This window comes from Trichosurus vulpecula, chromosome 9 (assembly GCF_011100635.1).
Source record: "Trichosurus vulpecula isolate mTriVul1 chromosome 9, mTriVul1.pri, whole genome shotgun sequence".
NCBI classification, from domain to species: Eukaryota; Metazoa; Chordata; class Mammalia; order Diprotodontia; family Phalangeridae; genus Trichosurus; species Trichosurus vulpecula.
Window position 1 is genome coordinate 147,782,884 of NC_050581.1, and position 15,558 is coordinate 147,798,441.

Below are 15,558 nucleotides of genomic sequence, written 5' to 3' on the forward strand. Positions count from 1 at the left end.
GACTCATCTGAGGTCACACAGCTCCCTGGAGTCAAGTGTTCTGCAAACCTTTAATGCTATACAAATGGTCACCGACTGGTTCTTTATCTCCCAGTTCTATACTCTTTCCAGTATATCATGTGCTTAGGTAAACCAACAAGAATCAAATTCAAGTCAAAAAGCATCCTCAAAATTGGATGCTATTCCAATCAACTGCTACCTACCAAAAAGGAGCTCCCAGGCACTGCATGGAGATCCATTTCTTTTTCAGCACTGTAGCTTGCTGTTGGGTTGGAGAATACAAACTGAGTCACAACTTTGCTTCCTTCCTGTTGTCCAACGATGTCTGAGCCAGGAAGTAAGTCCTGTTCGGTTTTGGGTGGCGTCAGGAGTCCGGGAACGTTGCTGCCAGTGAGGCTGCTGGACGGGGTCAGGGTGGATGGCTCTACTGTTAAGTTATTGCTAGACGTAAGAGCGGGAAGATCTTGAGCAGAGTTCTTCACAGACAGAGATGCCAGAGACCCCAGTGCTTCTGCATTTACCGTCTGGACATCATCCAAATTTAAAGTGCTTTGTTGTAAAACTGTGGCGGTTGTACCCAGCAACAGAGAACTATCGAGACTGTGAGGCATGTCACTGCTGGCCACCAGTATCAATGGGTCCACAGCCTGCCCCAAGGAGTTATTATTATTATTAACAGAAAGGTTCCCCCCAAGAGTTGAGCTCACCGAAGCAACATCTATTGTCAAAATTCCAGAGTTCACTAATGCCATATCTGTCGTAATTGCAGAATTGTTACTAGACACGTTAGAGAAGAGAGACACAAGGTCTATGTTGCTAAGATCGCTCTGTGCTGGGCTGGTAAGTTCACTGCTGGGTGTAAGAAAACTTGTAGCTTCAAGCTGGCTTAAGAGGTCTAAAAGCAATGAAATAGCCATGTGATTACTGTAAGTAAGACACTCAGTCATCCTAATGAAATTAACATATAATCTTCATTGCTTCCCAGATAGTATTTCCATAGAAACCTTCTGAAACTCATACAATCTGCTCTCACTTTTGTGCTCATGTGCTGACATGTAACCTATATGTAAGCAAGTAATGGCTAACATTTACATAGCGCTTCAAGGTTTGGAAAATACTTTTACATAAATTTTATCTCCAAGGGGAGTGCCTAAAATGATCCATCATCAGCCACACTCACCCCCACTGCCCATGTGCTCATCTAGTGGCCAATAAGCATTCTAAATACAGAACATACTTCCCACCACACCCTCCCCTAATTTGTTTTGCATATACAGGCTTGATTATAGCCCATAATCGATGTATTTTTTTTTCCTTTTCATAATACCCCATTTTGGGGATGCAGCTTGCACTCAGCTGAAGCCTAGATATGCAGACAAACAGTGACTCAACCTGCCAGTAGAGCCATTCCAACATCAGAGTGATTGATCTGCCATGGGGATCAATTTAGACCCAAATGGGCCACTTGGTCTGCTCTAAAGTTTACCTGAAACCCTCAAAGAAAAGACCTCACCAGGTCCAATATTTGTGGTCTTGGCCTGAAACTGAACTACGAGGTGGAATGATGAGCAGGGCATCATTTGCTCTCAGACTAGCTACTGCCACCAGCCTAGTCAGGGTCTCATTCCCTGAACTGCTTTTATCAGCCTCCTCTTTGGTCTCCCATCCTCTGGGCTCACTCCCACACCTTTCCATTTCAACCCCTGAAGCTACCGGATTCTAATCTAAGCCACCTCTTAGCTAAATATCTTGTATAGCTAACCCATGCCTAGTGAACAGAATCCAGTGCTAGCTCTGGCCATCCCCAGTCTGGCCCCAGCCTACATTTCTGGCCATACCTCTGACTGCTGCTCCTTTCACACTTCCTGTGCTTCAGACAAACTGGTCTACTCAGGCTACCTGGCTTTCCCACCTCTTATACTTGGCTTAATGAGAAACTCTGACACTGCCTTATCTGACCATGCCCTCATCTCCTTCACCACTTCCTGTTTTTCACTCACATTAAGACCTCCATGCCCTCCTCCCTTCAGTATTTCCTCACTTTTGTCCCTCCACAATCTCAACCCAACAGTTGGCCACTGAGACCCTATCCTGGCCTCTGTTCATGAATCCTTCCTTGCCCTTTCACCACACTTCTCATGCCAAGCTTCCATCCTGGATTACTCTCACTACCCCCACCTCTCTGGCCTTAGTCATGAGCCACTAAACAAAGCCCTGAAACTGTGTGGCTGGGATACATTACAAGGTCATGTTATCCAACCTCAACTAGGCCCTCAGTGCAGCAAAGCAGTCCTCTTACTCCTCCCTAATGGATTCCCCAGTCCACTCCCCCAAAAAGTTATTCCAAACCTTCACTTGCCTCAGGCCCTTCACACTCTTCCTCCCCAACACCTCCCCTTCAGCTGAAAAAGCAGAAACCATTGAATATGAGCTCAATTCCCCGCCCCTTCTCAACATTTCTCACTTTCTGCTCCTTTCCACCAGTCCCTGAAAAAAAGGAAAGAAATCCTTGTTCTTGCTAAAGTCAACCTTTCTATGTGTCCATTTGATCCTTCTCCCCACTCTTCTCCAGAAGTGTGCATTCATGGTCAGCTCCCCCCTCTCATTTTCAGCTTCTCATTATCTACTGGTTCCTTCCCTACTGCTTTCAAACATGCCCAAGTCTTCCCTATGCTTCTTAAAAAAAACCTTTACTTTTCCATCCTCTCAAACTATTACCTTAGATCTCTCCTTCCTTTCTCAATCCAACTTTGTATAAGCCTCTAATCCCACTCTCCCCTCAATCTCATGCGATTGGACTTCTGGACCTCAACGCTGAACAGAGACTGCTCTCTCCAAAGCTGCCGAACCCGAGTCTCTCATCAGCCCTCCTCCTCCTCAACCCATCGGTTGCATTTGCCGATGCTCACCATCCCTCACCATCCCATCTTTCTCTCCTCTCTGAGGGTCCTTCTGGGCTGGCCTTCTACCACTCCTGTTCAATTTCTTTCACTGCCTCATGAGAAGATTAAGATGGATTGTATCATTTTCTTCCTGATCCTATTTACAAGCAATTGATTTTGTACAGTAACCACTTAGGTCAGGTTCTTTGTCTGTTTGGCGTATCGCTGGCCTGTGATGTGTCAAGTTTAAAAATCCTGGACTCTTGAGGACAGAGTCTATCCTCAACCCTGGCCAGGCCTTATTGGAATGTTAGGGCCCAGTTCTCGATACCACACTCAGACACTTCTGTTCCTGCAGATTAAGACTGCATTAACTTTTCTGACTTACAAATTACTGTCAATTCACAGACAGTTTATAGTTCTCTAAATGCCCAAGATTTTTATCATGAATTTCTTTCTTGCTTTATGTCATCTGCATATTTAAACATGCGGTCTACTCCTTCATCCAAGTCACTGAGAAAAATATGGGAACAGAATAAAGGACTTTGAAAAGAATACCCTGGGTGGGGGACCTGTGGCCTGGAGGCCACATGTGGCCCTCTATATCCTCAAGTGCAGCCTGTTGACCGCATCCAAACTTCACAGAACAAATCCCCTTAATAAAAAGATTTGTTTTGTAAAGTTTGGATTCAGTCACCGGGCCACACTTGAAGACCTAGAGGGCCACAAGTGGACTTCAGGTTCCCCACCCCTTTGGCCTGGGCATTCTATATATGTTTTCTATCAGAACAGACACAGACCTATAGATCATTATTCTTTCAAGCCAATTGGTCAAGCATTTCTGAGCTCAATTAACAATTTACAGCTTATCCACAAAGGTATCATTGGAAAAGGGACAACTGGGTATACTGTATAGGGAGGCAACTTTGAATCCTGAGATTGCCCCAGGCTGTTTCACTGGGACAGTCCTGTCAGGAATTCCCTAGACCAGTACTTCTTAAACCGTGAGTCAAAGCTCCATATGACTAACTGATTGGGAGTGGGGGGGGAGGGGGGTAGTGTGTGAAAAATTTGGCAACACTAAAAGGTTTCTGAACACACAATGACCAAAAATTAATTCAAAATCAAACTTGTAATGAATCCAAAGTGTTTCTGACAGTATCGAGCAATTTCACTATGGCTTTGGTCCTGAAGACCCAGCATGCTCACTTTGCACTGTGGCATCACATGGCCAAGGAATGTTGCCAGAAACCCACCGGCTCAGATTCAGGACTACTGTATGTTATGAACCGCAATGTTTTTACTGGACATACAAAATTATTAAATGAATTTTGGCCTGGGATTAGGACAGAATTTTCAACAATTTCTGATATGGCCCTCCTAAACCTTCTATCATTTTGTACTAGGTATTTATGTGAAGCGGCATTGTCAGCACTGACAATTATAAAATCCAAATATTGATCAACTCTAGAAAACGCTGAAGATGCTCTATGTCCCGAAGTATCAAATACTTTGCCAAGACTGAATTCTTTATGTAAAAATAAGCAAGCACATCCATCTCATTAGCATGCAAATTTGCTTTCGTCTTTAATAAATGCTAAAATTATATGTATACCAAATAATTGTTTTAAAATACATTTCTTTTATGATTTATTATCAGTAAGTATTTGATTTGTATACCTATTTTACATACCTATATACCAGTGGTCGCATAAAAATTTCTTGAGCGAAAAGGGATCCTGAGTAGAAAGAGTTTAAGAAGCCCTGCCCTAGATCAATCCACAGGTCCAGTTTTCTACTAACTTTACCAGATGCCTTTCTAATGAGCAACACTAATTTTATACTATTTGATCAATAACTAATTGTTAATTTATGATATGCCCTTTGCCTTCATTTCTGTTAAAACCCAACTCCTATAAAGTAGATTGCTCTTAGCCCCCAGGGTACAAGCTCCTTAACTAGGTTAGTGGGACCCCACCAGAACTGGGAAACCTAATTTCTGTTTGGAATATAAACAGAATTCAGTCTCATAAGCCTTTGCCTAGGGGAGGAATCTCCAGACACCCCAGCTCAAGAAGAAGGACACTAGCCAGAGAAGTCCACATGGAATTGGCTTCCCCTGCCCAGATGCCTTGAGGCTCCTCAGTCTCAGGATCAAGCTACTTCTCCACAGGAGTTGCTGAAGACTTTTAGTCACCTCCTCATTAAACCTCTACCACTCAGAGTTGAGTTTCACTTGTCAGGGGAGTTCCCTTTCAGAAGGGATTTAAGGTGATTCAGAGCTTCCCTTTAGTCTTTGGTTACGAGGGACACCTCTGACCATCAATTTACTGATTACAAGCTAACCTAATTAATAAATTGATTATTAATTACCCAGAAACTGTGTCTCAGAGGTTTTCATTCATCACACTAACATTCAGGCATATTATATTTGGGGCACTTTTCATATTGGTCATTTCCAGTAAAAGGCAGTAAAGCATAATGCAATTAAAACAAGGAAATCTGGGTTGAAATCCTGGCTCTAAGTTCTAGTACCTACTTGCCATGTGACCCCAAGGAAATCAGTCTCACTTAAGCTACCGGTTGCTGTGGGAAAAGCACTGCGCAAACCTTAAAGCGCTACATAAAAGGTACCCTTATTACTAACTGCATTTCTCTGAAGCGACCCTTGCTCTGGCTGAGCCTGAGCCCACACCTCTGGCAGTAATCCCCCTCTAAACACACTGACTCCTTCATGCTGTTCCTCTGCTTGTCTTAAAGGCCCATGAACAATGGGAGACTTGTCCTGTTAACTCCTTTTTAAGCAGTTAAACATTGGTGATGTCAATGAAAAGGCTGTATTCTCACACACAAGGCCAGGCCTCCTCCTTGGAGCTGAGGCTTTCCTTTCCAGAAGACCTGTGGATAGGCCTCCTCTCACCCGACAACTCCTACCTCAGGTGCTCTGAGCCCAAGTGGGTGCTGCACCAGGATGGCCATGGAATAAAAAGCACACCCAGTCTATTGCCTTAATCAGGGTGAATCCAGCTCTAGAGAGAAGGGGTTCAGAGTCATAGGATATAAACACTAGTCTGTCCCTAACAAAGACAAGCCAGGTACCTGAAATTTAAGGCAGGCCTCCTCCCAGGGGTTCAGAATCAAAGGCCTTTTTCTTTGTAATGCTTCCCATTATAGAAACCCTAGAAACAAGCTTCCTGTGGCTGGAGGGACAAACTTTTTCTCCTGCACTGTCAAAGGAGATACTGTTTGTAAGGCACTTAGCACAGTGCTTGGCACACAGTAGGTGCTTAATAAATGCTTATTCCTTTCCCCTACTAGTTCAGTCCAGTCTAGCTAAGTCTCATACTGAAACTGAACACACCCCACCTTGTTAAGAAAGAGATGAGCAGGTGTTAAAGGTATATTATAACCAACAATCTGTTTCTGTTATAATCAGAATTGAAAGAACACTGAAAAAAGGGAACTATCCCATCTTGACAACCTCTCCCCATTTTCCCATGGGGAGGATACCCTCCATTCTTCTAACTTCCTCAATGAAGGAAAGCAGGTTTTAAGTGATACCTTCTATGTTACGACTTTTGTATATAAATTAAATTCCCAATTTATATAAACAATATTTGCAACAGAGCAAAGTATAGAGAAGTTAGGTGCCTATTCCCAATAGTCTTTACTGATTGCTGATAGAGACTTTCTCAGTTTTCCACCAGCTTTTGTATTTCAGAGTAAACAAGAACTGTTTTCGTTAACCAGTTATGCTTAATACAAGTCAGGGCCAGACCTTTGATATTCTGAAGACAACAGCTGCCCTTACCCCACCCCCACTCCCATCACCTCTATTCCAGAAAATGTAAATTATGAGGAAGTAATCACTTGGCTATTTTTAACTGGCCCAGTTACTTTATCTGGCTGGCAGGGAGTCTGATACAGTGCTCACTTGGGTAGCCAACATACTCGGCACACCCCAGCTTTCTTCCTATCTCTCCCTAAGCGTTACCTTATTTCCATACTCCCCAGCCCTGGTCTTGTCTGGACAGCTCAGGGGAGAACCCAGTTACTTCTGGAATGGCACAGTAATCTTGACCCAAAGGACCCACCACTCCAGGCTGGAGGCTTCACACCACTGAACACAGCTAACCCTACAGACAGTGAGAGACTGACAGTACCTGAACTAAAGTGATGCTGTTTGGCCATGTGAGACTTCATACTGTGCTTGGACGTGAACAGCTTATTGCAGCTGGATACAGGGCAGCGGCTTCTCAGAGCATCCACGTCCTGAAGGTGCTTCTTCGAATGGATATACAAACTGCTCCGTGCAGAGAACCGAGCACAGCAACCTGGAACAAAAGCATACCGGGCTTCAAATCGAGTCAACAAAGGCTTAGTAAGTGTCTATGGCGGAAAATGAATAGCCTTAGGCTCCAGGGATACAAAGACAAGACTAAACAACTTCTCTCCTCAAGAAGCTTAGCATTCCTGGAGGGGACAGAACATATGTGTCTATGTTCTATTTCACACATACACACACACACACACACACACACACACACACACACACACACGTATATCCAGGGGATGGCTGCCACTGAGACCAGAGACCACTCCCTGGGCCCCCACTGCACCAACTGCCTCATATGGCCCACTAAATCAAAGCCAGATCCAGTCATGCTCAATCTCCTCCGTAGCCATCTGGACATCTTCCTTAGCCCTCCTACCCTTTCCAATTCTGGATCCATAGTCAAATCAATACTGTCCATGCTGCTGGAAAAGATGTGTTACTCTATTCCCTTCAACTCCACTCACCAACCCTGTAACCGCACAAACGAAAATACTCTTCCCTGTCCACTACTTCCTTCTGTGTATTATCTCTTCCTATTTGAGAGTAAGCTCCATGACGGCAGGACCGCAGCTCAATGAAGAGCAGGCTTTGAAGGAAGAGAAGGGTTTCCTGGTGAACTAAGGAAGAAGAGTAGGGATGGTTTAAGCAAATTCAAAGAGTAACTCTTGTCCAGCCTGAATGGACCCTAGTCTGTGATAGGCAGTGATGCCAGGCTGACACCGGACCGTGGAGGCCTTCATATGCTGAGCTGAGGAATTTGTCATTTGTCCTGGAAACAATACAGAGACAGGCGCTAAAGATCCTTAAGTGGCCATCAATTTCAAATTCCTGTTGGCCATTTAAAGCCCTTCAAAATCTGGCTCTGTGCTCATGTTCCAGACTTACTCCCCCTTCCTTCAAACTGGCCTCGGTGCCTATGTGCACATGCGCTATCTCTGCTGGTCACAATGCTGTCCCTCTTCCCCTTAGCTTCCTGGAATCCTCCTTGGAATCCAAAACTCAGCTCAAATGCCACCGGTAGTAGGGCCTCACTGACCTCCCCTTCACCTTTTGCATTTATTTTGTATATAAATTCCTAAATACAGATCCCCACCTCTCGCTGCTATCCCCTCCCTCCCCCTCCAATTCTGTTAGGGCAGGAAATGTTCCATTTTTGTTTTTGTAGGGCCTAGCACAATGCCCCGCATGGAAGAGGAATGCTTTTAACAATGCTGGGTGAACTGAATATTTATAAGGTTACTTACTGCTAATAAAAACTGTTTAACACAAATTCTGGCTCAAACATAACTTTTTGATGGAAAGGCACAATTAAGGGAAATATAGTACCATTAAATATTTTCCAAATTCACACAACTAAAATGACCTTTTAAAGCAAATGACTATCTAAGAACTAAAAGTATTATTAACTATACAAGTTTCATGCAGTGCTTCAGATTAGAAAAAAAGAAAAAGTCAATTCTACCTTCTACTGGACACTCAAATGGCTTTGTGCCCAGGTGGGTCACACTATGGCCTTTCAAATGTTCTGCTCTTGTAAACGATTTACCACAGCCTTCTACTGGACATGTAAACCTCCGGTCATCTTCGTGTTTCCTACCCAAAAGAAGTATTGGAGAGAAGATGATTTTACTAATTGAGCCCTGAACCTTGTCCTAACTAATTCAATTTGCTAATGACATATTTCTTTTTTAGCAAATTATTCACCTTCAAAATTATAACCACATTATGTTTTGGCTAATGTCACTGCAGGGAAGGAGGGGAAAGAAGAGAAAGTAAATGGTTGTTTAACTGGAAAAATAAATGTCACTTCCAGATCAGTGTACCTAAGTAGGCCTGAGATTTAGCTACACTCTCACTAGAAACTTCAGCCTAATCAATCAAGCCAGTTGTGTAATAAGTCTCTTCAGGAAAGTAAATAGTGCTTAAATGCAAGAGTAGGTGGATAGCTACTTCCCAAAGTGGTTCACTACACTCTTCTCATAGTCTTAAAAAGATTAATACTAGACAAAGAAACCACCCTATAAGTGGCCAGGTCCAGGAATCCAAGTCTTTGCTCACCACACGTCAACCCTTCTCAGAGTTCTGGATATATTATAAAGCATCAGAATTACCTTTTGTGCCTCAGAAGCTTAGACATGCTGGTGAAGGACCAGCCACAACCATCTGAATCACAGATGAAAGGCCTTTCACCTGAAAAAAAAGTCACAAGCTGGAATTAAAAATGGCTCCTCCCCAATATACCAATATGCTACTGCTCTCCCAGCATGGGCAGGAGCCTCTGAAAAACAACAAACCTGTATGACTTCTCAGATGGATCTTCAAGCGGCAGGCTTTATCATACTGCTTGTTGCATCCAGGAAAAGAGCAAGAAAACAATTCTTGTTCTCTGAAGTGGGCTCGATTATGGGAAAATAAAGCACTTACTGTGATAAATGTCTTCTCACAACCTAAAGAGGAAAAGAAGCAATTCAGATTAACAACCAAATCCTGTGACTCAGCCTCCCCCAACCAAGGTCAAAATCTACATCTCACACCTATTCACAAAACAAAAACAAAAACAAACCCAACACCCCCCACCAAAAAACAAAAACAAAAACCTGTTTATATGCAACCGTCTTTAGTATGAATACTGACCTGGGAATTGAGAGCCTTGGGTTCTAGCCTAAAGTCCATCATTAACTAGTTTACGGTGTGATGCTAGGAAAGTCACTTCCCTTTCTATCCCTTTATTTGCTGAACTAAACAAACTAATGATAGCAGGAAGCAGGCAAAGGGATTTATGTATCACAACAGAAAACCTGTGAGGTATGTAGTGAGGAGAGGTCACCTAATAAGTGTCAGAGCATCTCCACCCCTGGAGACTCACAGCCATTAATGGCTGTTTGATCTGTTTTGGCTAATCTTTGACCCATCCAAGGTGGGAGAGACCTTCTTTTGGAATCTTAAGGGATAGGTCATTATCATAAATCAATGGAGTAGAGGGCAGGGGGATAAAAATTTCAACCCTAGAAGCAGCCACAATAATGCTGGTTTTTTTTTAAATGCATGGTAAACTAATAAATATAAGCTACACACAAATAATATACTTGTAACCCTCACAAATGTGGATGCCTGAGTTCAACTGGTGCCACCTGAAATCACTAGCAAAATGACCCGGTTCGCTTTCAACTGTCTATGTACTTTCTTCACCTGTAAAATGGCAAGACTGCCATCTGCTCCATAAGATAATGGACTGAAAATTACTGCACCAAGAAAGACCCAAATACAGAGAAGGCTGAGACTCTTCAGCAATCCACTAAGGCAGATATTCAAATTATGTTTCTCTAGTACAAAGAATTCACACATTCTCAGTGGCCAGAGTTACAGTTTATACACCCTTTTAAACATTTAGGTTTGAATCTGTCTAAAATTACAAATGATTTCTCTTTCTACCTAAAAGTGTAGTTGTTATTTGCTTATTGTACTACAGCCTTTAAAGGTTGGTGGAGGTGGGGAAGGTCGGATAATCCAGGTGCTAAGTGTTCTGTGAAATCCAAGTATCGCTTTTGACTTGATCCCTGTGTGGCCTGGTTAGTTTTGATGAGAAGGAGGGTGCACTGGACAGAGACAGACTGGCCTGGCCCTGGAGGAAATCAGTTCAAATCTTACAAGGTGTGTGACCATGGAGAACTCATTTAACTTTAGAAGCTGAGCATCTTCCACATCTAAGATGAGGCTAGAACCTGTACTTCCCAGGGGTATCATCTCAAACAAACAAACCAATCCTTAGAGTCTGCTGTGGGAGTTGGACATTAGTATGATTTGGGTTTGGGGGACAACTCCGACCCACTTTTCCACCTATGTTGGAAATCACTGGTCCCAAGAGAACATGGATAGATATCCAAAAACACAGGCGCCCCCCCCCCCGCCCCCCTCCAAGCAGTATTGTCACGTACAGATGATTCACAGCAGGAAAGAAGCTTTTGTGCCAGGAAGTGCAGGGCTCTCATTTTACAAATGAGGAAACAAAGTTGCAGGGAAGGCAAGGAACCCAGCAGACTCAGGATTAGAATACAGGTCTGACTCTGAACTTAGGCCCTTTCCACTACACTGCTCTTTCTGTCTGTCTCTCAGGATATAAGATATGAACTGGACCTGTACTTTCAGATACTTCTAGAGGAAAAAATTCTGTGTGACAATGAAGGGGAGCACTTCCTCTGCCTAGAACACCAAGCTTGGCCCTGAGTCACACAAATGCTGTGTCAGGAGGGACCAGAAGTCAGGCACTGTGGCCACCCCCCCCACCATCATGCTTCTCCTAATGACTCCTACGGATACTGCATCTCAGCATGTACAATGCCCTTCCCCACTGCTCAGAAGGTGTTATCCCTACTTTAAAGATGAAGAAATAGAGGCTCAGGGACATGAAAGGACCTGTCCAATGCTGGTGTGGGGCTGAGAATGCCCCATCTTCTGACTCCAAGTTCAACGTACAAAATGGTTTGTGGAACAAACCGTATTACCCCCCTCAAGCCCTCAGATGCCAACACTCACCGGCAACCCAACTGGGAAAGCTGAGGTACTTTAGAAATGGCCTCATATATACCAGATTATGGTGAGAATTTAGTTTTCAGATTTTGTTGTTGTAGGCATTCAGTGGGGAGGGAGGGGAGAGTAGAGAGGGCAAATTATAAATTCATGTAAAAAAAGTTTTAAAAGAATTTTTTTTTTGAAATGGCCTCCAACACTTTCACAGGATTGATGTAAATCTAATGTAGCAGCTCCCCTAATACTTCTGCAATCAGCGGCAGCTTCCAAAACAACACAAAAGAAAGGCTGTATAATTCTGGGTAAGTCTAATCAAAAATTCCTATCCACGAAAGGGAAGGACCCCAATAATCTCTAAGCAGGTACTTCCTGACTCATTTCTAAGTTTTCCTCAGGTGGTGTCCTTGGGGCAAAAAGCTGTTCTGCACTTGTAGGAGTGTTTTGCAGTGTAAGGGTGCCCGGCGCTGGCCAGAACAAGGTCTTGTAAAATTCTATCAGAAGCCAGCGCTGTCCAAGGGGATTCGGCATCGAGAATGCCGCCTGGACTCCAAGAGCCCGGGCTCTGGAGCGAGCTCAGCCACCGGGGTGTGACCTCCGGAGGCCCCCAGCCCCCCTCATCCAGACTGGGGGGCTAGAGGGCACCGAACTGGAGAGACTGGGCCGGAAGGGCCGGCAGGTTCCCTGGAGAAAGGCCTCTCCCCTCTCCGGTAGGTTTCAGAGCCGGGGGCCCTGAAACTGACTCTCCAAACCCTGCCCCCTCCCAGGGGCCGCCGGGGGCTCTTTCTGGCCAGACAGCGGCACACACACAACAACTCGGCCACACACAAGGACCCGCGGCAGGGGGCTGCAGGCGGTGCCCCCGCCCTCCCTGGGGCCGCCTTTTCCTGCCCAGACAGACACAGACACTCGCGCACACACGGGCGAGGCCGCGCGGAGGCGGGCTGGGGTCGTTACCGGGGAACTCGCACTTGTAGGGGCGCTCGGGCTCGAAGTGGCTGCGCTGGTGCGCCGCGAGCTTGGCGTGCGTGGGGAAGCGCTCGGCGCACACCTCGCACTTGAACGTGTTCTCCTGCTCGTGGCCCTTCATGTGCGCCTTGAGGTTGTAGACCGTGGTGAACCTCTTGCCGCAGCCGCCCGCGGGGCAGCTGAAGGGCCGCAGCTTGTCGTGCGACTGCAGGTGCCGCTTGAGCTTGTAGGACGTGGTGAAGGACCAGCCGCAGCCGTCCAGCGGGCACTTGAAGGGCCGCTGGCCCTGCGTGCTGCTGTGTGACAGCAGGTGCAGCTTCAGCTGGTGCTTCTTGGGGAACGTGTGCGGGCAGTCGGGCTCGGGACAGTGGTAGACCAGCACGACACCTCCGCCACCGCCGCCTACTCCGCCCGGGCCGCCCGCACCGCCGCTGCCGCCTTCGGCTCCGGGGGGCTGCGGCGGAGGCTGCGGCGGCGGCGCGGGGCCCTTGGTCGCGGGCTCGGCCAGCAGGAAGCTGGCCACGGGGTCGGCCAGGCCCAGCTCGGCCGGCTCGGCGGAGCCGAGCGCGGGGCCGGCGGCGCCCGGGAGCTGCTGCGGCGGCTCCTCGGGCGGCGGGCCCGGGGGCTGCGGGCCGCTCTTGGCCGCGCCGGGCTCCGCGCCCAGCGGCGCCGCCAGCGTCAGGAAGCCGTTCTCGATGCGCACGATCAGGTTCTGGTTGTTGATGGTGATGGTGCCCGCGAAGGAGGCGGCAGGGCCGGCCGGGGGCCCGCAGGGCGCCGGGGCCGGGGGCTGCTCGCGGGGCCGGGCGGGCGCGCGGGGGGCCGGGCTCGCGCCGCCCCCGGCCTCAGCGCCGCCGCCCTCGTCCTGGAGAGCGGCCGCAGCCGCCGCTTCCCCGGGCCTGGGCTTGGCGGCCCCGGCGCCGGCCTCCGCCTCGGCTCCCCGGCCCAGGTTGAACACAACCAGGAAGGAGTCGCCGCCGCCGGCCTCGGGCGCCAGGAGCGGGGGCTGCGGGGAGGAGGCCGCGGGGGCCGCGTCGCCCGCCGGGCCCGGTAGCGGCGGCTTCTCATCCAGCAGCAGCAGCGGGAGGCTCAGCTCGGCCGAGGCGGCGGCGGAGGCGGCCTCGGCCTCCCCGGGCGGCGGCGGCTTCTCTCGCCGCAGCAGCGGCCCGCCATCTTCGGGGCCCCGGAGGAGCAGGCGGCGCCGCGCGGGGGCCGAGGCGGCCGGCGGGCCGGGCCCTCCGCAGGCTCGGGAGGCCGCGGGCGGCGGCGGCGGCGGGGGCGGCCTGGGACAAGCGGCGCCGCCGCGGCTGCCGCCGCCATGTTGGTTCCCGCGCGGGGTCTGGGCCGCGAGCAGCCCCTGGATTTCCATCTTGGGTGCCCCTGTAGCAGCGGCTGAAACAGGAGACGCGGGAGGAGGCGCGACCCCGCCCTGCGCGCCGCCGCCGCGGCCCCAGCGCTGAGCGCGCCCCCGACGGGCTGCTGGGCCGAGAGAGCGGCAAAACCCGGAGCGGAGTCGGTGGTGCGGAGCGGGGCGCCTCGGCGCGGGATGCGGCCGGCACGCGCGCCCGAGAATGGCTCAATCCGTGTCGGGACCGCGGAGCTTTGATTACCGAGCTTTGCTCACCGAGCAATGCCCGAGTCCCGCCCGGGGACGGAGGCGGCGGCCGTGCAGGGAGGAGCGTCGCTGTTTAACAGACGGGGAAACTGAGGCCCGGGGCTCAGCGAAAATGACTCCACTATGAGCGCTCCTACAATAAAATCACTATGGCACCCATTTTACCGATGAGGGCACTGAGGCTCAGAGGGGAAAGCCACTTGCCCGTGGTCACAGGGCTGATAGAGGGCAGAGTCGGAAACCTGAAAACCCAATTCTAGAGACCCTCGAGAGTAGACGATGCTGCCCCAATTTTACAGATGAGGGAACTGAGGCTCAGAGGGGAAAGCCACTTGCCCGTGGTCACAGGGCTGATAGAGGGCAGAGTCGGAAACCTGAAAACCCAATTCTAGAGACCCTCGAGAGTAGACGATGCTGCCCCAATTTTACAGATGAGGGAACTGAGGCTGAGAAAGTGAGGCCACTTAGCTAGTGAAGTGTTAGAACTAGCATTAAAATCCAGGGTTCCTCGTGCCAAGACTGGCTCCCAGGACAATACATCGCACTGTTTTTATCCCCGTTCTATATACGAAGGATTTACGACAGGAAGGGACCGTGGATGTAATCTAGTCCGACCTCTTCATGTTATGAAAGTGTCTAAAAATTATAGTGATAACTCACATGAAACTTTAATATCTATGGAGAACTATGCTTATAACAAACGGCCCCCACCTCTCTGATGCAAGCGCTGTCCTCACTGTGGAGAGATGGGGACGTTAAGATTTAAAGCTTTTAAGCTGAGGTCCTATGCCTAGTTAATGGCAGAGCCCAGGCTCTTCGTAGGACTAGAACACGGGTCTCCCGTGATTATTCCACTCTATTATCACTCTACTCTCCAAACTGGTATATCCACAAAGATAAACTAGGTAAAGGGAGAGATTATTTCACACACACAATTATTTGCAAAAATATTTACAACCATACTCATTTTTCCCCCAGTTTTATTTTTGTGTTTTGGTTTTTTACATTACAGATATTTGCAAATTATTCCCATTTTGTGAGAGGTCTCTTGTAACAAAAAAAGTTAAGTAAAATTAATAATACAGTGACATTTATTGAAAGTTCATGCAGCATTTCATATTTATAGTAAACCACACACACACACTTCTCTATTTTTAAAAATTAATAGAAATCTTTTTTTTTCTCTCTTCCACCCTTCCCATGGAAGGAGGAAAAAAATTGTATAACAAATA

The 15,558-nt window shown here is 47.8% G+C and overlaps 1 protein-coding gene across 1 annotated transcript in view; it reads right to left on the reverse strand.

The window, feature by feature from the left end:
* The window catches only part of ZXDC (ZXD family zinc finger C), a 28,493-nt gene extending 14,007 nt beyond the window's left edge, over window positions 1-14,486 (reverse strand). Inside the window, exons 1-8 of the mRNA XM_036739652.1 lie at window positions 14,483-14,486; window positions 14,336-14,395; window positions 12,700-14,286; window positions 9,513-9,665; window positions 9,330-9,408; window positions 8,681-8,811; window positions 7,046-7,216; window positions 204-895 (exon numbers count right to left, since the gene is read on the reverse strand). Coding sequence (XP_036595547.1) covers window positions 204-895; window positions 7,046-7,216; window positions 8,681-8,811; window positions 9,330-9,408; window positions 9,513-9,665; window positions 12,700-14,286; window positions 14,336-14,395; window positions 14,483-14,486 — 2,877 coding nt within the window. The remainder of the gene's footprint in view (window positions 1-203; window positions 896-7,045; window positions 7,217-8,680; window positions 8,812-9,329; window positions 9,409-9,512; window positions 9,666-12,699; window positions 14,287-14,335; window positions 14,396-14,482) is intronic.
* Window positions 14,487-15,558: the final 1,072 nt, after the last annotated feature.